Source organism: Arvicanthis niloticus, chromosome 25 (assembly GCF_011762505.2).
Source record: "Arvicanthis niloticus isolate mArvNil1 chromosome 25, mArvNil1.pat.X, whole genome shotgun sequence".
Taxonomy (NCBI): Eukaryota; Metazoa; Chordata; class Mammalia; order Rodentia; family Muridae; genus Arvicanthis; species Arvicanthis niloticus.
The window spans coordinates 32,831,090-32,855,372 of record NC_133433.1 but is presented as its reverse complement, the minus strand read 5'-3'; the positions used below and the strand labels follow the sequence as shown (position 1 = coordinate 32,855,372).

The window sequence follows — 24,283 nt, the reverse complement described above, 5'->3', positions numbered from 1 at the left end:
GAAGACAACTCACAGACAGAAAACATATGCAGCACCCTGCAGGTATTATCTAACTCAATGGCCTTGCAAAAAGGGGGCGTAAAACAAGTATCATGTTTTCTCTCCAGGAATTTTAGCATTGAAAAGTTTTTTCTAACTAAACCATTGATACATTAATACGATAGTGTTCATGTTACACTCTTCACACGTTGGTGGGTGGACTTTTTCGGTTCATCATTTTTTGTTTGTTTGGAAAAGGTCTCCCTTCAGATTTGGGATGCCCTTGCCTGCTTCAGGAGTTCTGACTTTCACAGTAATGAGCCTATAAACACCTCCTGCATGCAGCAGCAGACCTACACACATGTAGTTTGGATGTTAGAACACTATTTCTTAACTGGGCTCAAGGTTTAGAATAAGTTAGAAGTAGATACTTCCACTAGAAGTTAAAACTGTTGAGTGTACACTGTGTCACCTGAAACAATACTGCATTGTAGGCTGTGACTAGCAGTATGACTTTACTCCAGGCACATATTTAGATTTGAAATGATTCTTATGGTTAGTTCACAAGAATTGACTGTGTACTGAGCGGTAATCTGGTGTCAAGTAGATGACCTGTAATTTTATAACAATGTTATTAAAACACTGAAATACTATACACACTAATTTATAGAGCTAATTTGTTAGTGATATCAAGACTTTACTTTCTTTTACTCTTATAAGCATAGACTGCACTAGCAGTTAAGAGAAAGAGAACTTTTCAACAACCTATGGTAGAAAAAAAAAAACATTCAGAAAAACCAGTGCTGGGAACGGACATTCCTAACCTTCCCCAGCCCTGCCTTCCTGTGGGTCAGTTCACTATTCCAAGTCCTATTGGGAGCCCCCAGGCATAGGAGCTGAGAGCCTCCACCGTGTTCTCTGCTACTGTCTGGGTTAAGGAGTACTATCTCCTATGCTTTGTTTCTTACCTTCTTCTCTCAATTCTTCAGCTTTGTGATTGCCTGGGTCAAACAAAACTCACCTCACCTTCCTTTACCCCTTTCTAGAATGGTCAGGAATCATGCAAGAAAGGACTTAGTTTCTAAAGGGAGTCATCTCTGATTTGACTGAGGTTTGCTTTTTCAGACTTGAGAACACTGCTAGGGGTCAGGGTTCTACTGAGGAAGAAACACTGTTTATGTTTACCAGCACTGAAGAGTTGTCTTTCTGTAAACTATCGAAAAACTGCTCTTTCACACAAAACTGAAAACTCAATGTATTCTATCAGACTGAATGGCATTTTTTACTCAGCTAAAACAAATTTAAAGTAAGATTCCTAAATGACAGAGCAGGTTAAGGCGTTTGACTGTGAGCAGCCTTTTAGTGAACAATTAAAACTTTTTTGAGACAGGGTCTCACTATGTAGCTCGGTTTGGCTCTGGACTTACCATCCTCCCGTCTCAGCCTCATGTCTGGGATACCGGCATGCAGCAACCATGCCTGATTTGGATTTTCCTCCCCAAAGGAAACTATGGCAGTAAACTGATGGAATACTTTGACAGACAGGACAGTAGATGGTGCTGTTTTATCACAGAAAACCTCCAAGTAACTAAACTGTGGCTGACTGACTTGAATAATCTGTTTCTGGTGGGGATTAAATGGGAGACTGCTCAACATCCTGGGAACCATATACTCACTGCTCTGTGACATTCGCAAACCCGGGAACAGTATACTCACTGCTCTGTGATAGTCGCAGGGCTGCTTTCTGGGCTCCGACAGGTGCGACAGGACTGCTGTCAGCCGTGAGCTGCATGAGGTCATTGATGATGGCTTGCTTGTCAACTGACCCAGTAGGAGCTCCTGGCCTTGTATCTGGGAAAAGCTGTGGTAACTGACTGTTCTGCAAATCATCCAAAATCTCTTCCAAGTTGTCCAGCTCGCTGCCAGGCTGCAGTCAACAAACACAAGTGTACATCCAGGTCCATGCTCCAAGAGGGGACACCCCAACCCCAGCCACTGGCAACTACAGACCCAATCATCACAGGGTATCCCAGCCAAGTTTAATAAAAAAGCAGGTATGTGCAAATATCAGCCCTAACGCTGGGCCAACCGTCTCTCATAAGTGAATCCGCTGAGGACTGCAATCTAACCTCTGGACCCTGACTACCTCACCTAGAAACCAGGCAAGGCTGATTTAGAAAGAAAGCTGTCTCTCACCTTCTGATTCACTAGCACTTTACGTATTCCCTTTGTTTTATGTGAACCACCCGTTAATTATGAAAAAAACATATCCAACTACTTATAGTTGAACCACAACTTACAGTTTGGATCTAGGTTTGGTGGTTAAGTTTCTTAAGAAATAACAACAATAAAGCTGGTGTAAAATATAGTACAGATAACCATGGCTCTTTCCCTTGTGTGTGTGGGAATATGGTACAGATAATCATGGCTATTTCCCTTGTGAGTGTGGGAATATGGTACAGATAACCATGGCTCTTTCCCTTGTGTGTGTGGGAATATGGTACAGATAACCATGGCTCTTTCCCTTCTGTGTGTGGGAATATGGTACAGATAACCATGGCTCTTTCCCGTGTGTGGGAATATGGTACAGATAACCATGGCTATTTCCCTTGTGTGTGTGTGTGGGAATATGGTACAGATAACCATGGTTCTTTCCAGGTTGTGTGTGGGAATATGGTACAGATAACCATGGGTATTTCCTGTGTGTGTCTGTGAATATGGTACAGATAACCATGGCTCTTTCCAGGTTGTGTGTGGGAATATGGTACAGATAACCATGGGTATTTCCTGTGTGTGTGTGTGAATATGGTACAGATAACCATAGGTATTTCCTGTGTGTGTGTGGGAATATGGTACAGATAACCATGGCTCTTTCCAGGTTGTGTGTGGGAATATGGTACAGATAACCATGGGTATTTCCTGTGTGTGTGTGGGAATATGGTACAGATAACCATGGCTCTTTCCAGGTTGTGTGTGGGAATATGGTACAGATAACCATGGCTATTTCCCTTGTGTGTGTGGGAATATGGTACAGATAACCATGGCTCTTTCCCGTGTGTGTGTGTGGGAATATGGTACAGATAACCATGGCTATTTCCCTTGTGTGTGTGGGAATATGGTATAGATAACCATGGCTCTTTCCCTTGTGTATGTGGGAATATGGTACAGATAACCATGGCTATTTCCTTTGTGTGTGTGGGAATATGGTACAGATAACCATGGCTCTTTCCCTTGTGTGTGTGGGAATATGGTACAGATAACCATGGCTATTTTCTTTGTGTGTGTGGGAATATGGTACAGATAACCATGGCTCTTTCCAGGTTGTGTGTGGGAATATGGTACAGATAACCATGGCTATTTCCCGTGTGTGTGTGTGAATATGGTACAGATAACCATGGCTCTTTCCCGTGTGTGTGGGAATATGGTACAGATAACCATGGGTATTTCCTGTGTGTGTGTGGGAATATGGTACAGATAACCATGGTTATTTCCTTTGTGTGTGTGGGAATATGGTACAGATAACCATGGCTATTTCCTGTGTGTGTGGGAATATGGTACAGATAACCATGGCTCTTTCCCAGGTGTGTGTGGGAATATGGTACAGATAACCATGGTTATTTCCTTTGTGTGTGTGGGAATATGGTACAGATAACCATGGCTATTTCCCTTGTGTGTGGGGGAATATGGTACAGATAACCATGGCTCTTTCCCTTGTGTGTGTGGGAATATGGTATAGATAACCATGGCTCTTTCCAGGTTGTGTGTGGGAATATGGTACAGATAACCATGGGTATTTCCTGTGTGTGTGTGGGAATATGGTACAGATAACCATGGCTCTTTCCAGGTTGTGTGTGGGAATATGGTACAGATAACCATGGGTATTTCCCTTGTGTGTGTGGGAATATGGTACAGATAACCATGGCTATTTCCTTTGTGTGTGGGGGAATATGGTACAGATAACCAAGGCTATTTCCCTTGTGTGTGTGTGGGAATATGGTACAGATAACCATGGCTCTTTCCCGTGTGTGTGTGGGTTGGCTGTAAAATAAGCTTCAAATACTCATGAACTAGCTAAGTCTTGGTTTTTCAATTTGAAATGTGCTTTTTGTTTGCTTTTATTTTAGGTTTTGAATGGCAGTAGCTTTCTTATTAACTAGCTTAGGTGACTGAATATATGGATGACCAAGCTAGCTTTTTTTCCCCCCACCTAGTTTTTGGAGACAAGTTTCTGTCCTGGAACTTGATCTATGGACCAGGCTGGCCTTGAACTCACAGAATTTTACCTGCCTTTGCCTCCCAAGTGCTGGGATTAAAGGCATGAGCCACCACTGCCTGGTATGAAACATAGCACATATTAACACATGAACCAGTTTCTTAAAATAATTTCTTGAATTCAATTTCCATTGCCAATATTGATTAATAATGTTAAGTATGACCACTATTTTACACTGACTACTTTTGTGTGTGTGTCTAAAAACTAGAATGACTTCACTGACATTCTTTTGGATAGAACCTATCAGGGTGCTAGCATTTAAGATCACAGATTGCAATTACACAGGAAAGTGGTAGAACAAGTGTGATCATGCCTGAATCCCAGCACTTGAGGCTAAAGCCAGCCTGGGCTATGCAGTGAGCTATAGGCTAGTGTGGGCTAGAGGGAGATGGTTTCAAAACTGAACAAAAGTATCTGAGTCCACATGAAACTGGCAAAGCAAACACTTCCTTCTGGCCTCTATAGAGCAGATAGAATTGCTAAGACTTTTGTCACTGGAAATACAGTATCTACATAGAATACCTTTATCTGAGACAAGCTTTCTCTTTGTGTAGTCTGGCTTTGCCTGTGACTTCCTGTCTGCTCCCCCCCACCCCCCCACCCCCCGCCAGCACTGAGATTATAGAAGTGTGCTTCTGTGGAATCTACTGTGTCTTTCATTTATTTGTGTGTGTGAGCGTCAGAGGCTGACCTGTGGGAGCTGATTCTCTCTTTCCCATATGGGTCTAGGGGATAGACCTTGGGTCATCAGGCATAACAGTGACAAAGGCCTTCGCTAGCTGAGCCTGGGACCTCTCTTGTCGGGTTAGGAAGTTCACTGTTGAAGTGACATTTTGATTCTTTTCAGAGGCAACTACTTAAGCAATGAACTTAGCCACTCCTTTCCAGAGTGTACCTTCTGTATCCTTCATGTACCACTCTTAAAACAAGAAGGGCATTTTTGTGTCCCCCATTTCCAACAGGACAACGAGCTTTCTATGGGAGAGGTACAGACAAGAGATGTGGCCCTAAGAGTTCCTGAGGAAGGGAAACCTTGTACCCTCTAGATCAGCTGTGACTGACAGTTCCTTCAACAGTGAGGCTTGTAGGGTGGGAGTGACGGTCAGTCAACAAGATGTATTCCTCTCATCATTAAAACTAAAACAGAAATCCCTATAGCTTCCTGATTCCTCAGAGAAGTGTTTCCTATGCCTCTGTGATAACAGATGAGAACAGGGCTCCAGGGAGCTACCTCTGATCTTTGAAGAAGAGTCCTATAACAACGATGCTTTATCCTGAGGACCTCTGAAGCTCAGTGTGCAGGTGAGGGAGATCACTGAGATAAACAAGAATGCGCCTCTGACAGCCTGGCAGATTACCCCATGAGAGTTACAGGAAATAGGCTCATGGAAACAAAGCGAGAAGTGTGTGTGTGTGTTCATTTTCTTATGAACTTTTCATGCACTTGAGTTTGCCCCCAATCTGAGCTACGACAGAATGTTTTTCCTGTTACAGGCTACAGGAACAAAATTATAAACCACTTTAAACACAATACAATTTTTTTTTTTTTTTAAAAGTTTTGGAGACAGAGGTTACTGTGTAGCCCAGGATGGCCTTGAACTTGAAGTGCTGTATTCTGCCTCCTGGGAGCTGGGATTCTAGGCACACTGCACCATGCCTGGCCTTTCTTTCCTTTCCTTCTTACCCTCCCTTCCTAGAGACTCAGTGGTTTTTGCTGTCCTGGAACTCTACATAGACCAGACTGCCTACTTCTGTCTCCGAGTGCTGGCAGTAAACATGTGCATCCCACATCTGGCAGTAAACATGTGTACCCCACATCTGGCCAGGCTCTTCTGTTTTGTGTGTAACTCTGTGTAACATGCTACTTTAAGTATATATAAATACAGGCACATATAATGTTTAATACATATGTGTTAAGATACATGAGTAACTAAAATCAATTTATATAAGAAAAAAAATGATGAGATGGGGTCCCAGACAGGTCTTCAAGCTCCTATAGAGCAGAGCCTAGCTTTTACCTCTTGATCTTCCCAGCCTCCTCACCTTCAAAGTGTGGGGACTCCAGGTGTGTGGAAAATGCCCAGCTCAAATAATTTCTAAGTAAAAAATTTCATATCATATTCATATATATATATATACATATCAATGTAAAGTTTTTATTTATGTATTCATGCAGTGCTGTGGACCAAACCAGCTTTGTGTAATATGGCCTGAGTTAACCCTTCCTCCCACCCCATCCCTAATTTTTATTTTTTAAAAGAAAGTCTTAAAGTCTCTATCTCCAAACTTTGATCACTCTTATTTACAACTGCATCAGCATCTATGTGAGGGAGAGCACAACTCAATTGTAAGGCTTGTAAGAGGCCTTGGGTTCAATGCCCAGTATAGGAAAGGAAGAAAGTATAGAAAAGAAAAGAAAAGAGAAGAAAAGGAAAGGGAGGGAAGGAGGGAGGGAAAGCAGAGGGAAGAAAAGTTAGCAGCAGAACTTTGACTTGAGAATCAAACTGAGAGTTCTGTAGCATTCTATGAACAAGCTTCCACAGGTTCAGAGCTCTGGACACTATCTGAACTCACTCAGGCTAACATTTCAAGATGCACTGTGAACTTTTAGAGACATTGCTTTGCTTGAATTTATTCCTTGTCAATTTTTAGAATATGCATTTATCATTAACTTGTTATCAGTTTAACTTTTCTTTCCCTGAGGTAAGGTTGACCTTGAATTTATAATTCTCTCTCAGCTCTGGACTGCAGAAGCACACCGCCATGGCTCTAAGTTTAAATGTTCTATTCAGTTCTGGAAGGGCTTAGTGTGATAATTTGATGTTTCTGAGAGAAGTTGTCTTCTACAGCTTTGTGATTTACATCTCACTGATGTGCTTCAGATCCTCCTCACTTGTTAGGCACACTTTCTTTGCAAGACAAAGAGCACAATGCTTTCCTTTAAAATGTCTTGCAGACACTTCAAAGTTTCACTTGGGCATCTATTTGAATGCCCAAATTAGCCACAATCAATTTCGGTAGTTAGTTTCAATTATTTCTGGCAGAAAATGAGTCAGAAAGTTGGTTTTTGTTTGTTTGTTTTTTTTAGCTCTACTGTTTGTTTTTTTTAGCTCTACAAAATGAAAAATAGATGATTTCTTTAATTTTTTCGTTTTAGTTTTATAATTATTTTCACGTGTCAAAAATCAACTTGTTCTCTGAATAAAGAGGCACATGAGTATTCTAATAAATTAAAAAGTACCATTTGAAAACATTTTAAATAAAAAAATACAGTATCATACCATTTGATTAGCATAGACTTGTGAAGGAATTCTATAGTATCTGGAGGGAGTGTCTGGGCACTACCAGCTTAACAGGGCTTTTCTAATGGAGTCAAGCAATGGGAGACCCGTTTCAAGTCCTCAAAGAGAGCAGGAGCCAGACGATTGCTTGGCAGGGCACCAGCAATGCCCCATTGTGTAAATAAGCACGTGACTTAGGGCAGTAAACAGACTGGAAATGTTTCTGTCAGTTTCTGTTTCCTGTTGGCTAGGAAATGGCATAGAAACATCTTGATTGAATGCTCTGCCCAGTAAAAACATGCCATTTTCAGTTTAATAATACTGCGCCACTGAAGCACTTCCTGACTTTAAAACGTTAGTAATACATTAAACACACACTCAGTTAAATTTTTTTTTTTTTTTTTTTTTTTTGGAGTCAAAATAACAAGACCATCCATTGCATTCCAGGCTTACTATGTGTGCATGCTTACTAAATAATTCCTCTAGAAAGGTGAGGAGACTGTCTGTAGGGGACAGAAGGTGAGCAGGGGTGAAAGAATCGCCCTTTTCCTCATGCTAAGGGATCTAAATTTAGGCAAAGCATACTTCCTGTGGTAACTTTTCTCCTTGCTATGATTTTGATGCTAAACTGGCTCTGTGAAACTGTCTTTTAGATGGGGTTTGGGAGAGGGTGGAGGGAAGGTGAGCAAGGGGCGAGCTTCATTAAAGAACATGTAATTCCTGGATGTGAACGTGTGCCCGGCTTTTCCCCCATCTTCAAACAACAGATTTATACTGATTCATACTAGTCTTTGTTTCTCAGATAATTTTGATTAGAAAATTATTTCTCCCAAATAAAAAAATCCAAGTGATTCAAAGACTTAAAAATGAAACCAAACCTTTTGTTTGACATTAGTGAAATCATATATACAAAGTAATGAGAATTATCAGTGATCTCTTTCATTGTCCCTCTAAGTCCCTAGGGTCTGAGACCAGAAACAGAAACACGCTCTATCTATGGAGGCAGGGGCCAGCTATGCTCTACACTGAGCACTGAGATCTCTGGAGTCCTTAGTCTGCTCTCTAGCATGGTAAGACACCTAAGTGACACTGGCTATCTATGCCTGCCGTTCTGAGCTGCCACTACCGCCGCATCATCTCATCCAGTGCACCCCGAAGATGAAAGCCCGGTTGTCACATGCTTTTCATACCACACCACACAAGGCACTGCCATTAACTTTCTGTTGGCCTTGGTGGCCCAGCTCATGAGTTCACAGCATTATAAAACACAGACCTGCTGCTGGCATCCGACTTTAGGATTATTCACCAATAATGTTAATGTCATCTTATTCTGTTTCCCTGTGAGCAACAGGGATGTCTGAATGATTGTATCTGTTCTCAGGAATGGCAGCAATCGTCGGCATCACAGTGAAAGAATCAGGAGGCCAAGCCCTCAGAACCAGCTTGGCTGGCAGGGACTGTCCCCAGTGCAGCCTCTGTGGGGCCGGGGGGGGGGGGGGTGTCAGGGGCACAGTGTGGGATGGGAGTGCAGCTCTCTTGAAGCTGGTGACACTACCTTCCTACTTACAACCCAACTTTCAAGGGCAGATTATAGGCCATTTTAAGGAGAGAGGCTCCTGTGACTTCTTCACTGCTTAGCCAATCATGACATGAGAAAGAGTCTGCCAGACGGGTCGTGTTCAACCTGGGGAAGGTGAGGCTGGATCCTAACCTCCAGTCAGCCATGGCTTCCACCACTGCAGCCGCAACAACGTGTATCACTTGCTTTTGTAAGTCAGTAGAAGTGTCAGTGGTTTGCTTCCTCGCTGTGGCACCTTACACACCAGAGTATTGTTGGGAATGGCTGAGGGGCCAGAATTGAAATGTTGGAGAAGGATCAAAATGTCAGTTTGGATGAAAACATTCCAGAGGTCTGTTGTACAATGTGGTGCAAACCGCAACCTATGTACATTGAAGACCACTCAGAAGAGGTTTTTTTGTTTTGTTTTTGTTTTTCGAGACAGGGTTTCTCTGTATAGCCTGGGCTGTACTGGAGCTCACTCTGTAGACCAGGCTGGCCTTGAACTCAGAAATCCACCTGCCTCTGCCTCCCAAGTGCTGGGATTAAAGGCATGTGCCACCACTGCCCAGCCAGAGAGTTTTAAAAACAGTGTTTATACCCCAAAAATGACCAGCACATGCAGTGATATATTAACTAGTCTGACAGTGCTATTTTACAGTGGATCATATTGTATAAGGATTGTTTTTTGTAAAAATAAATAAATAAAAGACTGATTCTGAACATTACTGTAGGTCCTCTGGATTGTTTCCAAGGTGCTCACTTTGGAGAGAAGCACAGACAGAATGTAACCCGTTATTCTGGTTCTGAATGAATACATAATGGCTTTATCTGTCTCCGTCCATTTCCTCTGGTGTGTTTTAACCAACAGTCAGTGAGATTCCTGTACATTACTCAGAAGTGTTCACAGAGAGGAAAGAGGCAGAAGGATCTCTACTGGCTGAACTCTGATCACACAGAGAGCAACACATAGATACTTAAGTCCGTTCTGATAAAGCTCTGGTCTAAGGAAGAAACTGCCACCAGTCTGGGTTCAGCTAACTACAGTCACGGTGCAGTTCATCCTGCTCACGCTTGTTTGCATCTGACCTATGACCCGAGAATGAATTCACCTTGCTCATAGCAAGAACAATGACCACACCCCCCCAAAAAAAAAACCAATCAGAAGAATCCTTTGTGCCCATCACAACTGTCCACACCACAGTTTATAAGTAAGTGCCTGTAAAACTATATCAGAGCACAGCCATACTTACTTGCCCAGTGTCCACAGCTACTCTGGCCTACAGTGGCTGAGTGTCTGAGAGCAAGCCACATGGCCTCCCAAGCCCATGTCTGTTCTGTGTAACTTTGCAGTGTAGAACACATTTTCATGCAAAGTAACTTATAAAGTAAGGCCCACAAACACAAATGCTACTTTTAGGGAGTTACAGACTGTCCCCTTGAAGGACATCTGGGAGACGACATTAGAAAACTCACCTGGTCACTGGGCTCAAAGCTCACCTCCTCCTTCACAGTTTTCATAGCGATTAGCTTTGTGTTACTGGCAGGATCTGTCTTACTGTCCAGTCGCTCGAGTTTGGGGGTTATTTCCGGTAAACCAATATCTTTAGTATCATCTTTGTCGAGCAAATAGCGCAGTAGTGCATTCTCTTTCTTCTTCGGGCTCGCTGGCTCCTGTTTGACAGTCACTTCTGACCCAGGAGCTGTGCTGCTGGACTCCTGGTTCAGCTCTTTCCCTGTGGCTTCTGCTGTCAGCTTGGCCAAGTCTACAGGGGAACTGCTGTCCTGTAAGAGTCTGTGCAAAATCTTATGCTTCTCCTTGAGCGAGGTGCCATGCGTAGATCCAGGTCCAGGCAAGCTACCTGTAGAGTCCTTGTTTGTGTCCGACAAAGAGCTGGGCAAGGGGGAAGGCTCCATCTGGTCAGACTTGGTGGTCAGCAGCTGTAGGAGTTTGGTCTGCCCTTTGCTGTCATGCAGCCGGCTGTGTCCCTCAGCCCTGTCCCCGCTGGCCGTCTGGGGCATGCTCGAATCGTTGGGCCCCTTTTGTTCTTCAGGATGGCAGCTGGCCTCTGCTTGTCCAGTTGTACCTTCTGATGGCTCCCCATAAAGTCCAAAACAGTCTTTGGAGTCCAAGCTTCCCATCTTGCTGAGTGGGGGAGGATTCATATTAACTGGGGAGTTTTGCAAATTGCCCATTTTTAGGTCCGGTGAAGCCAACGATGACCCTAGTGAGACCCCGTGGCCCTCGCTGAGGGCTTGCAGTGCATTGAGGGAACTGTTGGTATAACTATGGCTATTTCCTGTGCTGCTGCAAACTCCCACAGGGGAATGCAAGCTTCCTGCAGGGGAGAACTGACTGGGTGGGACGCGAGGACTGCCAGCCACGCCGGGGCTCATGCGGTGCCTTGGGGAGAGCACAGAGCTGGGCGGCCCTGGGTTCATGCCGGGGCTGCTTTGTGAGGGACTGTTCATTTTGAGTGCATAGTTACTACCCTGAGGAGTGGTTGCTTGCATGCCTGATACATGGTTCATGCCCCCAGAACCACCAAACCTGCCCATAGGCATGCCCATTTGTTCCTTTGGGCCGTTCATGGGAAAATTTATATTGCTACCGAGGGTCATGTCCTGACCTGGGTTCCCACTGCACATGGCCTGATGGGCAGGACTGCTAGAGCTAATTGGATTCAATGGCTTCCCCATCGCTTGTCCAGTCAGATCCGGATTCATTACACATACATTCTGCTCTCTGTTACAATGAGGAAAGAAACATAAGTAAGATAAAAGGAGAAATACAAGGTAAACTGTTACTAATTTTAAAAAATGGCAGGGTCTCTTCTTTACAAAAGCAGGCTACATTTAAAAGAAGCCAAGGCTTAGATGAAAACACCTGCATTTATGGGCTGGACTGAACAGCTCTGGACTAAGAGGGATGCTTTTCAGGCAGTGTATCAAGATGTCTGGGCTTTTACTGAAGTGTGTATGGAGGTTAAGTTAGACTACTCTCACACTGAAATTTCAGTAAGGACAGAGGACATTAGGATGGTTTCAATTGTACATCTTCCTGATGAGCAACTGAGAGCGCCCACAGCCTTAAGGAAACTACCACAGAAGTACTACTTGATTCAGTCATTTGCCACAGTTCCAGCTCCCAGCAATGGGCACATCTGAGGGCCTAGAGGTTCTGATAGATGTCACTTGGTTCATGGTGGACAGAGGCCTTGGTGGGAAGCACCTTGCCCTAACTGTTAGAGAGATGGCCATTTTCTGATGCAGAAAAGTTACTGGTATTAGTTATATCAACTTGCCTCACAGATTCCCAACCACCTTCTCAATCCCTGCAGGCCAAAGGATAGAATGTGGCTGCGCTGGGGTTCTGGAGTGACACAGTTTGTGATTTTAACTGGCTGCCATTCCAGGAAAATTCAAATCTATTTCCTTGATGCTTACTTGAAGCAAGTCTCACGGAACTCAGGGCTTTTGCTCCAGTCTTGATGGCTACTTATGAGTTACCAAACATGTTCACTGATTATCAAATGTCAGCTTCAGTTGGGGTGGGTGGGTGAAATCTGCTGTGTCACAATCACTTTCAAACAGTTTCAGTTTGAGGTCAGATTTACTATTAGTTGGCAACCAGGCTTGCCTGATTTTTTTATTCCTGTACTAGAAAGCAAAATAATTGAGAAATCCAATAAACTGAGACTCTTTAAGCAGAGCAACTGTAGATATCTCTTGGCGGCACCTCAGAAAGTTTCCCTCAGCATATACATAAACATTTATAAAATTTGAAATTCAATCATTTTCCCAAACGAGTATCTTAAACAATATGGTCTATGACATTTATTTTAAAAACAACATTCATGTTTCTTTCTTTTACTATAGAAAACCACTCAATTTAAAGTCTAATGTGAAGAAATTAAACCCAAGAACAAAAATCAAAACTAGTCTAAGAATATCCAGTTGAAAGATTAAGCATCCGGGATCAGAAATCTTAGCCCTGGCTTTAATGTTCCTGTTCTTGCTGCACTGCTCTCTGGGAACTTCCCTTCTTGACTTAACAGGAAGGTGCAGCCAAGCCCTGTGCAGTTCTTTTTCTGTTTTTGTTTGGTTGAGACAGGATCTCAGAGCTATGTAGTCCTGGCTGTCTTAGAGCTTGCTGAGTAGATCAGGCTGGCCTAGAACTCTTAGAGATTCACCTGCCTCTGCCTCCAAGTATTGTGACTAATGGTGTGCACCACATCCAGTCTGATGGTGTGTTCTTACTGTTAAAGGTGAATGCAAAGGGCAGCCGGACTTTGCTGGTACAATGCAGGGTTTCTAGCCGACAGTTAACAGCGATCTCATTTTACAGTTTATAACACCATAGTCAAAAAAGGAGGAGTCTGGGAACCAAGAGGCGTCTGGGTGGCATATTGCTTCTGTAGCACATCTCTCAACAAGGGGTGAGAAACTGCGACCCAGTGCATGGTTACCTGTGCAGCATGTGTAGGGTGAGAAACTGCAGCCCAGTGCATGGTTACCTGTGCAGCATGTGTAGGGTGAGAAACTGCAGCCCAGTGCATGGTTACCTGTGCAGCATGTGTAAGGAGACCACAAGCTGAGGCTCATTAGTGGTCTGGGATCGGATGAGCTTGCTCTTCGTCTGTGCAGCGACGAGAGTGCCATCAGACAAAGAAAACCGGTAGATTTGACTGAACGCCAGCCCTTGTCTCAGAACTGCAGGCACAAAAAGAAAACAAGCCATGATTAGAACAAAAAGCTAAAGAAAAAAAAATCAGAAAAGTGGAGTCAAGTGTCAAGGAAGTGTGACAAGGCGCAACAGTGATTGGCTTCACTGGTTTTCCTAAGAGCATGTAAAAAGTTACAGGTCATAAAACATCCATTTAAAAAACATAGTTACTTTTCAAAATACCAAACAGTGAATTAGGTTTTTTGTATGACGAAGAATAACAGATTGAAAACTCAAACTGTCTTTTATTTTTTTATTTTTTATTTTTTTGGTTTTTTTTCGAGACAGGGTTTCTCTGTGTAGTTCTGGCTGTCCTGGAACTCACTCTGTAGACCAGGCTGGCCTCGAACTCAGAAATCCGCCTGCCTCTGCCTCCCGAGTGCTGGGATTAAAGGCGTGCACCACCACCGCCCGGCCTGTCTTTTATTTTTAATTTTAGACTTATTTTTATTTTATGTGTATGCATATTTTACCCAAATATATATAAGTGAAACCAGAGTTATGGAATGTTGTGAACCATCATGTAGGAGCTGGGAACTGAACCTGGGTTGTCAAGAAGAGCAGATAGTGCTTTTAACGTTTCTCTGGGCTAAGCTATCTCTCTCTAGCACCCTAAACTCTTTCTTAAACCAAATTATTATTATGGGGCAAAGAGAGTGTAAACAGTTTGTCAGGTCAAAATAAGTCTTTCCATAATTTCTTAATATTAGAAAGCACCATAAAAGCAACACACCCCCCAAACATGGTATGTCTATGTACAATCTGCCTTTGCTTTCCTTTACAGTACTCCTTATCAGGATGAAGTTTAAGACCCTGCATGTCTGATTGCCCATCCTAAGGTGACCTCTCTAGCCCACCTATCCTCAGGTGACCTCTCCAGCCCACCACCTCACACTGCCTTGCTAGGGTTTGTATTTCTTTCCTGCTTCAAACAATAGGAAATAAAAGTGAAAAGCATCCTCTATCAAAAGAAAGCACTAAACACAGCTGAAACCCAAGCACCAACCTGAGCCAGTGCAATCGCTTTAACATAAAGGCCAGATACTGCTATTGTTAAGACAAGTAATACTGAGTAAATCAACTGGATTAATGTAATTTCTCTTAAAATAATCTTGAGATTTATAGAACTGTATTTCATAACAAATATTTCGCATGACTTTGATTCAAGAAAAAGTGATAAAACTCAGCTGCTTCTTAAATAATTTTAAGGAAAGTGTCATGTTTCTCATGTAATTGTTGTACAAACTTGGTAGGTTGAGCTACTTGCCCCAAGGTGACCATGCAAATTCACCAGGTCAGAGAACTACAGCAAGAGAAGGGGGACTCTGATTTCACTCTGTGTTTGTCAAACAGCCCCTTCCTCTATCACCTCAGGCAGACAGGATATTGGGACACACTGCCTGCAGGGATTCTGAAGTGGCTGTGCTGGGAGTCAGTTACTGTTCTATGCATACTGTGCTTTGCATAAGAAGCATGTGTCCAAAGTAACAGAAATACAGTTGTGTAAAGGACTCACACTTTCAGTGGCTTCTGATTTTACATTTTCTTCTGACTTTGGCTGTAATCTCTAAAGACTTCTTCCATTTGGTCTGCATACTACGTAGCACTAATGAGCACGCCTGATGCCTTAGGATGCTCCCCAACTCAAAACCTTCCAGCACATTTCTGCTAGACACAGGTGGAAACTTCTAGATTACACATTTCTTTTAAAAGTTACTATTTATAGTCACTTTTGTGGGGTATGTAAGAGTGTGTACCTGCATGTGCCTAGAGGGTATGCATGAGTGTGTAAATATGCTGTGTGTGCACCTGTGTGTGCCTAGAGGGTATGCATGAGTGTGTAAATATGGTGTGTGTGTGCACCTGTGTGTGCCTAGAGGGTATGCATGAGTGTGTAAATATGGTGTGTGTGTGCACCTGTGTGTGCCTAGAGGGTATGCATGAGTGTGTACATATGGTGTGTGTGTGCACCTGTGTGTGCCTAGAGGGTATGCATGAGTGTGTAAATATGGTGTGTGTGTGCACCTGTGTGTGCCTAGAGGGTATGCATGAGTGTGTACATATGGTGTGTGTGTGCACCTGTGCTTAGAGAGCCCTAGCAATCTTGTGTCCATCTTCCACAATGCAGGTGTAAGAGGTGAGCATGCAACCGCACCTTTCTTTTTGAGTTCTTGGTGATTTGAACTCAGGTATTCATGACTAGTCAAGAAGTCCTCCTGCCCGCTGAGCTATCGCCCTGGGCTCTTCATTCCCTGTTTTGTACATCTACGTGCAGTTTCCCTTCAGTGCGTTCTGTCTCTCTAAATGCAGTAGAGCCCTTGTCTATATGTGTGGAACCAGGAAGCTAGGTAATTAAGTGCAGGGCACTCGGGCACTGAACATGTTGCTAAGGGCATCTCTTTAACTTCTGCTTCTATTCCAAGCCTTATCTAGTGAAATGCCAGCTTAAATATTGATTTCTGTCAAATGTGCCATCTATATTTGCCCTTATTCTAGCAGTAAGAACAACACTGGAAGGTACAAAATGTTTGATCATTTGCTTAATTTTAAAGAAATTAGGGTGAAAAAGATGCAGGTGTGGGGAGCAAATGGATTAGTCAGTACATTTACTATGTCTGTGCTTTTCCATTAAGTGGCTTCAAAAGCATAAAGCTTCAATGTACAAACCTGAATGGTTAAGAAGCCAAGGGCATGACGTACACTAAATGGATGACATACTACACTTCTGTTTGCCACAGCTTAGTTACAGACCCTGTCTGCAGAGCAGAACTGTCCACTTGAGACGTGAGTCGCATGTGCTGCATGTTCTAGCCAGGACCCTGCCCCACTCAACACCTGTAATGTGCACAGGGGAGGGCTTGGTGTGGGGGTGATGAGATGACACAGGAGGACAAGGCCATGCAACGGCAGTGTTTAGTCAGGCTGTAACAAACTGGAAGATGGCTGGAGTGTTGAGTTTGCTTCCAGCTGTTCTTTCAGTCTGTGACGCAGTGCAGGGCCTGTTGCTTTAGATTACACAGACCTTGGTTATCTTGTCATGCATCCAGAAGTATGAGGATCACAGAAAATGACCGCTTTCTCCATCTTTGTGATATCAACACCTCTTGCTTTATTTTATCAAGTAGCTTATTGGGCTGGGGAGCACCAGCTGGGGAGCATCAGCAGAGGACACAGAAGCTCTGTGAGGCGAGCTTTGGCATCTCTTCTTGATAGAATATCCCCACAGGAAGCAACGGTAAAGGTCACATAAAGTAGTATGCAGAGAGGCCTACCTTCATGATGATGCCTCTTGGCGTATGACAGAGACTCCCCTTCATGCTGTGTATGGAATTTCTGAATACATCTTCTCACCAAATCCTCCCAGCCCGGTTTCATGGCGGCTCTCATGGTGCTGGTGTCCAGAGAAGTGATCTTGCCTGAGAGAAAACAGCAGACATTATGACACCGATTTTTCAGAGAAACAATTAACATTCAGGAATACAGATTTACTTACTGCTATAGACTGTATCTGCGGGGACTGCATTCAGGAATACAGATTTACTTACTGTTACAGACTGTATCTGCGGGGACTGGTCTCATGCAAAATGGCACAGTTTATGCAGATGACCTCTATCTTCCTGTGTCCTTTCTATTCTATTCATCTTAATAATTTCTGATTTTTAGACAGATCTTTTTGTATAGTCCAGCATCATCTGGAACTCTGCCTTCTTAGAAACTGAGTTGTTCTGTTCTGGAGTTGGTGGGTCACACAGAGACAGAACTGCAGAAATGGAACGCTTGCCACCTGCCGTTTGGAGCTGGCAGCCCAAATACAGCTCCAGCTCCAGGAAGGAGCAGGGTGAAGACAGTCCCTCTCTCTGTGGGCCTGCTGCTCCTCAGCACCTGTCCTCTGCAGATAAAGGCCAACCTCTCAACACAGCGCTCTCCAGAGACAGTTACTGTATTCAAGTACCTATGCATTTTCAAATGACCACTTTTGTCTTCTCTGATAGGAATTTACCTTGGAGGTCCTGGCGGGTGGTAAAGCTTTCTGATGAGGGAAGGGCTGGTCTTTCCTTCATGGGGACTCTTCGTGCCACACAAATCAAGCAGGACTGCAAATCTTAAATAAATAAGACATAATTGTTTATCATATTTGTAGTGATCAAATCAACTCAAATATTTGTGACAACACAGCCTGGTAAATCAATGAGAGTTGCCTGGTTCTCAGCTTCTCACTGGCTTAATTCTTAGTTCGGCTATAGTGGGAGGTGGCTGCTAGGATGAGCTGGAGCAGAGGGGCAGATGCCGAAACTACTCTTACAGTGGTAAGAGTCTATGCACCAAGCCAGAGGTAATGACTGGAAACCACCTCCCTAGTGATGAAAAGTATGGGATTCATGTTTTGCTAAGTCACTGAGTGTAAATGCAGAGTTAATTCATAATAAAATAAACAAAACAAAAAGACAGAACTAAAATCAGATATAGTTGGGAAGGAGTTTGCTTCTCAGCTTCAGGATTACACTTAATAAACTATATAGGTCTATGAGGATAGCAAGGTGAGATGAACCAAGGATACACAAACTCCACTGTACACAGTAAATGCATCAGATGCACTGCCGGACAGCTTAGTGTCTTGATATGGTAACTTGTTCCACGGCCAGTGTTAAGGTTTAACCTCGCCCCTACTTCAACATTTTAAAATTTTTATTTATTTGTATAGACATCATGCCTGCACGTGTGTCTGTGTATAACTTACATGCCTGGTGCCTGCGGAGTCCAGAAGAGGTTGACAGATCCCCTGGCACTGGACTTATAGATGGTTGTGAGCTACCATGTGGGTGCTGGGAACTGAACAAGGGTCCTGTGGAAGGGCAGTGAGTGCTCTTAACTGTTGAGCCACCTCTCCAGCCCCACTTTCCTTGTGTTCTGCATGGGGGCTCACTTCTGGAGAACAGGGGCATGTCTTGTATAAGTGTACAGCATGCAGAGCACATCTTTCAAGTTAAAAGAAAGGCTGACGAAAGGGCTGCCACAGAAGTGAAGCAGGTGCTTCACACCATCTCACATCACCTATGGGCTTGCAATCATTCATCTGTAAACTTGGGACGGGGTAGAATATCTCAAGTAATAGTTGGTGTCTTTGGGTTAAAATGTAATCATCATGGGAAGGAAGTGGGGTATGTGGCTTAGTGGGTGACCCCTCCCTACCATGTCTAAGGCCAGGAATAGTTTAGCTACAATAAAAGGGAGAGAAAAAAAATAAAAGAAGCCCTTGCTTTTTATAAACATACAGATTTTTATTTTTTAAAGGCAAGGGTCTGGCTATGCCACTCTGCCTCACCTGCAACTCATTTGTAGAGCAGGCTGGCCTCACTCAGGCTTACAGTGATCCTCCACCTCTATCCTGTGCTGGGATCACTAAAGTGGTACTTACCACTTTAAATGCACCTGATCCCATGTGAGTACCAAGATTAGAGGTGTGCACTACCACACTCTGTCTTAAAATCCAATTTCATTAATTAATTTATAGACAGAGTCTACTACATATCTTGGTTGGGCATCACTTACTGTGTGTGGCCATGCATGACCTTGACTTTTCTGACTCACCTGGCTGTACCTCCTGTGTCTAGGATTATAGGGGTACATCTCAATGATTAATCTTATGTTGGTTTGGGGTTTGTGCATTCTAGGCAAGCACTTTACCAACCGACTCCACTTCAACCAGAGTCCACATTTTCCTCTTCAGTGCAGAGCAGTGAGTCAGCATGGCTGCCTTACTCACCTGTGGACTATCACGGATGAGGCTGCAGTGTTCACTCATTGAGTGACCAGAACTAAACTGTCTGACAGTCACACCTAAGCAAAGGCTCATTTGAAATACCATTTCTCTATAATAGCTCTTTGGAACTTCTCTCTGATAAAATTTAAGAACATTTACACATTGTAGTTAAGCAGTACTACGCTAGTATTCAGTGGCTACTATAGCTCAACCATCGTCATAAGCTCTGTGTGTATGTGTGCACACATGCTGACATCAGAACTCAGGTAGGTACTCCATCTCTTGAGTTATATGCCGCTCACTCTGTACCAGATTCTGATGCTCTGACTTAATAAATTGATAAACAGAGAAGTGAAGAAATTTGTCCAGAGCCAGAGCTAATGGCTGATTAGGGGTTGTTCTGCCTGATTATCTACTAGAATATTGCATTGCACTGCTAATCTACAGCTCTTTCCTTCTGTAACTCACAGAGTGCTTTCCCCACCAACATCTTATACTATAGAGGGACACTGACATCAGCATCTCATCAGGGGGAGCAACCCAGTACACGTATGTATCTGAAAGCCCACCACTCTCTGCCCGTTTGTCCTCTCTGCTGTTATATAACATTGAAGGCCTGGTGTGCACAGATAATTACATAGATTGTTACTCCCTGGAAAGTCTATAGAAAAATGCTGCTTATACCCATGTGCGGGTGCGGGTTCCCCCCCCCCCCCCCCCCCGGGGCTGTGGCATATAATTTAAATTAGAATTCAAAGCAACCCAGGATCCCCTAAACTGCTACTGTCAGAGGTGCAGAAGTGCCATGGTCACCAGGAACACATGCTATTTACATAAGAACACAACTGAAATCAACCCTGATGCAGTTTTAAGTGCTGGCTTTAGATCTGAATCCTGGCCGCTGTGCTGGACCTGCACTGGGCCACTTACATCACCACAAAGATTTTCAAATTGAGAACAGCTCAGAGGTAGAACACTGCTTAGCACGTGAGGGTCCAATGCCCAATGCTGTAGAGAAAAAAGAAAAGAAAACAAACAAACAAACAAACAAAAAAGGAACCTCAAAAAGAATAAAGATGGGAAGGAGTCAGGAAGTCGCCTGCCAGCTATGCACAGGAGGGAGGCAGACATGTGACCTCTCTCCCAGGGCAGTCCTACCTTCGCCTTCCTCTTTGATAGACTTTGGCTGAGACACAGCGAAGCACTGCATCGTCTCATATTTCTGATGTGTTTCCTGGTTATCATGGCCTTCCTCTTCTGAATCTGGCAAAGGCTTCACCAGCATCCGACAGTTGAAGGTATGGCTGTTCCGCCTGGGAGCTTCTCCAGACCAAGATGCCCCATTCACTGCGAGGCAAAAGCGACCGAGATTACAGGGAAAAAACAGGCTCCAGGGCTGTTGCATTATTAAGAGGGTGTAGGGAGAGCACAAGGACTTTGTACCTCAGGAATTTGTGCTTTTCACACAACTTCTAGACTACAGAGTCTCCCTCCCTGCCCCCCACCCCACTGACCACTTCTATCGAAGGTCATACCCTGACTACATATTCCTAAAAGACTGCACACTCTATTTTTGGGGTTCTATCTTTGATTTCTTTTAGAAATATAGTACACTCTACTTGCATTCTGGTTTTCAAGGTACAAACACCACTCAAAACTTTGCGAATGGCACCAACTATATAACAAGCGCCAGTGTTGTTCAGAGGACTTGGATGGCAGGAGTCAGCAGCGTGAGAGTAGCCTTGACATATAATCCAAACCTCACCGAGCAGCCCACCCCGCCCAGATGGCCGGACTGTCTGCAATCCACCCTTAGGACCACATGGATGTTTGTTCTTGCTGCTTCCACTGAGCGCCTCCCTTCTGAGCTACAGCACAGCATGGCAGGGTGCCCGCTCTGTGAGACACCCCAGCTTCTCAGGCCTCCTCTGATACAGACTGCTTTTCACAGAAACGTAGGGAAGTTCTTTCTAACAAGTCTGTTCCTGAGCCACCCAACTACAGTCCACAGCCTACCTTAAGTGTTCATGTAGACTCCCTTAGTGGAGTTGAAAGTGCTTGAAGACAAAGTACTGATACTGTGTCAAGTGAAAACAACTTTCTCTTCTTGTCAAAATTAAAAATTATATATATTAAGAAGCAATTGTGGGGGACTGTGAGATGAGGGGACGCTGATGCTGGGATGAAAAGAAAGAAAGAGTTGCCTAACGAAAGGAAATGCATCAATATCTTCTGAAACACATTAGGGAAAAACAAAAGAAAGAAAAGAATGACTAATTTGGGTTGCTAAAGAGTGTTAATTGATAAAGTGTTAACGACCACCAGAGAAATGTGCAGCTATCAGAAGCGCCCCAAGTAGAATCGCTTTAACTCTCATTCTGGAATTCTTTTCTTTACCATCCCCCAATAAAATGGCAAACTTAAGGAAAGAGTCACTGGCCAGACAGAGCAACAGGGACAGAGGTGCCACAGCGGACCCAGGCCAAAGCCTGCTCACAGACTGGAAGGAAAGTCACCAGAGAGCAGGAAGCCAAGGTCAGAGGGGCCAGAGGGGCCGGCTACCTTTAGACTATTAGCACTTGTGAAACCCATTTACATAACAAGACCCAGTCCAGACTAGGAAGTGAGTGGAAACTAAAGAGGCCCCATGAGGCCAGGTGGAGGGCTCCATGGACAGAAAGTAACAAGTGCAAGTCCTCTAAGGAACAATTACTGAAGAGATTGGAAAGTTAGTTACTTCAACTATGAAATCCGTTCTTTCACATTTACCAGACTGAAACAGAAGAATTCCACACAAGTAAGTACTCACACATCTTAGGGGACTGCCACATTCACAAAACCCAAAGTGTTTTATCCTCATGAAGCAAACCTAGCCATAATGGTAAATATTTGGCTAACTGTAAGACTAGCACATACAAACAGTTTCAAGAAAAAGAATACCTTCAATTCAGGAGTGACCTTACTAAGCCCTAAAATATGTACTCCGTCTTATCTGTGAAGATATTCCTAACAGTGAGAACATTAAAGAACCACTAGAAGGCACAGCGATCCTCTATGCCGGCCCATTCTGTGAGGCACAAACTGGCAATGGCAGCCCACACTCATCAGGGGCACTTCTGAACAGAATCCACAAAAGAAGCGGCAATCAGGATAGAGGTCAGGAAACCTGGAGGAAGGGGAACAACGGAGGGATGGACGATGGACATGAGAGCTGAGGGGCTGTGCCCTGCAATGACAGCTGCAGAGCTGCTCAGGAGACTAACAGGAACCAGTCCTCTGGAGTCAACAGATCCGCTGTCTGTGCCACCGTGCCTGTGTCTGTTTTCAGAATGCCACACACACACAATATTCTTTTTATACACAGAACCCAAGGGAGCCAAATCTCAAACATGTCACGGCACATTCTTTGGAGGCGGGTGATAAGCAAGATGGATGGTGGGCAGAGGGGAAAGGTGGCAACTTGCTTTAAAATATAAAAACGATCGACAGTGCATCCAGGAGCAGTACCGTCAGACTCCCCTTCCTTCCATGAATCTATCCGAATGCTTACGGTTGCCGACATGCCTATGACGACAGGCTCTGCTGACTCACTCTCACCAGGGAAGTCTGTGAGAGCAGTGGGAGGCAGTGGGAGCCACGGACATTTACCCATGGACTTTGGCAGCAGGTTCTTGACAAATTCAGTGTGGTCCCCAACATGCAGGATGCTGTAGACACTCTTGTTCATCAGTTCTTCCTGGTTGTACCGTAGATACTGTGTCACATTCTCTGACACAAACACCACATTGCCTTCCAGGTTCACAACGAAGAAGAACCCATCGAGGGCCTAAGGACAAAGACCAATGGTATTAGAAAGGGCGTAACATAAAAACACTCTGCTGTCATGGGGGAAACCATGACAGTTCTTCAAAGGAAAGAGATCTCCCATGCTCTTCAGAAACAATTAACACATGTTCTCTTGGGAAATAGAAATGATTCCATTCTAGTCAGTGGAAGAGAGGCTAGATTAGGTTAGGGTCTGCTGTTAAAACCAAAAAAGAAACATGAAGTCTGTTAATCTGCCAGGAGATAATTGTTGCCACATAACCAGAGTAGGATGGGGGAGCACACCACAGGGCTAAATGTGGGAGTCAGGGCGCCAGCCCATACACTGTCACTGCTTCTGTATGGCATATGCTGAGAGGAAGGGGCTGGTGCTAACTTTTTCCCTCAGTTTAAAAATAAGTACCAGGGGAAATCCCTTAATTTTTACACCTCTTAGGGTGGCCAGGATTTAAGTGAAATCACAGATGGTTGCAGACCTTCAAAGCAATATCTGGCCTTCACTGTCTGGTGTGCAGGGAAGGATCTGGGCAAACTCTCTGGCGTGGGGGGTGAATGGGGACGGTGGCATGGTGAGAGTGTTGATCTCTCCAGAATAAGAAGGGGGTGGCCAAGCCAGCTCAGTGCTCTCTCTCACTCCACGAGAGAGATTGGTGTCAGGCATCTTAGGAAGGAGGTAGCTGGCAGCTCTGGATGTGCTCACTGTGCCCTTCTAATGTCCTCTTGTCCAAGTCACAGGGGGTCGGGGTTTGTGGAAGGAAATGTTCACACAGTGCGCAGTGGAACCGCTCCCAACTCCAGCCCTTCCAGTCTACCCTGGAAATGGCAGCCCCGTGTCTAGCCACTTCTCTCCCACACCTGATGCTTGCTCAGAACAGATCAG

General features: G+C 44.1%; 1 protein-coding gene across 2 annotated transcripts in view; it reads right to left on the bottom strand.

Annotated features, from left to right (window-relative positions):
- The window catches only part of Ncoa2 (nuclear receptor coactivator 2), a 235,971-nt gene that overhangs the window by 27,347 nt on the left and 184,341 nt on the right, over positions 1-24,283 (bottom strand). For both annotated transcript variants that reach the window (XM_076924349.1, XM_076924348.1), the window contains exons 6-12: positions 23,227-23,404; positions 20,737-20,925; positions 17,818-17,919; positions 17,090-17,233; positions 13,657-13,804; positions 10,568-11,837; positions 1,696-1,906 (exon numbers count right to left, since the gene is read on the bottom strand). In XM_076924349.1, coding sequence (XP_076780464.1) covers positions 1,696-1,906; positions 10,568-11,837; positions 13,657-13,804; positions 17,090-17,233; positions 17,818-17,919; positions 20,737-20,925; positions 23,227-23,404 — 2,242 coding nt within the window. The remainder of the gene's footprint in view (positions 1-1,695; positions 1,907-10,567; positions 11,838-13,656; positions 13,805-17,089; positions 17,234-17,817; positions 17,920-20,736; positions 20,926-23,226; positions 23,405-24,283) is intronic.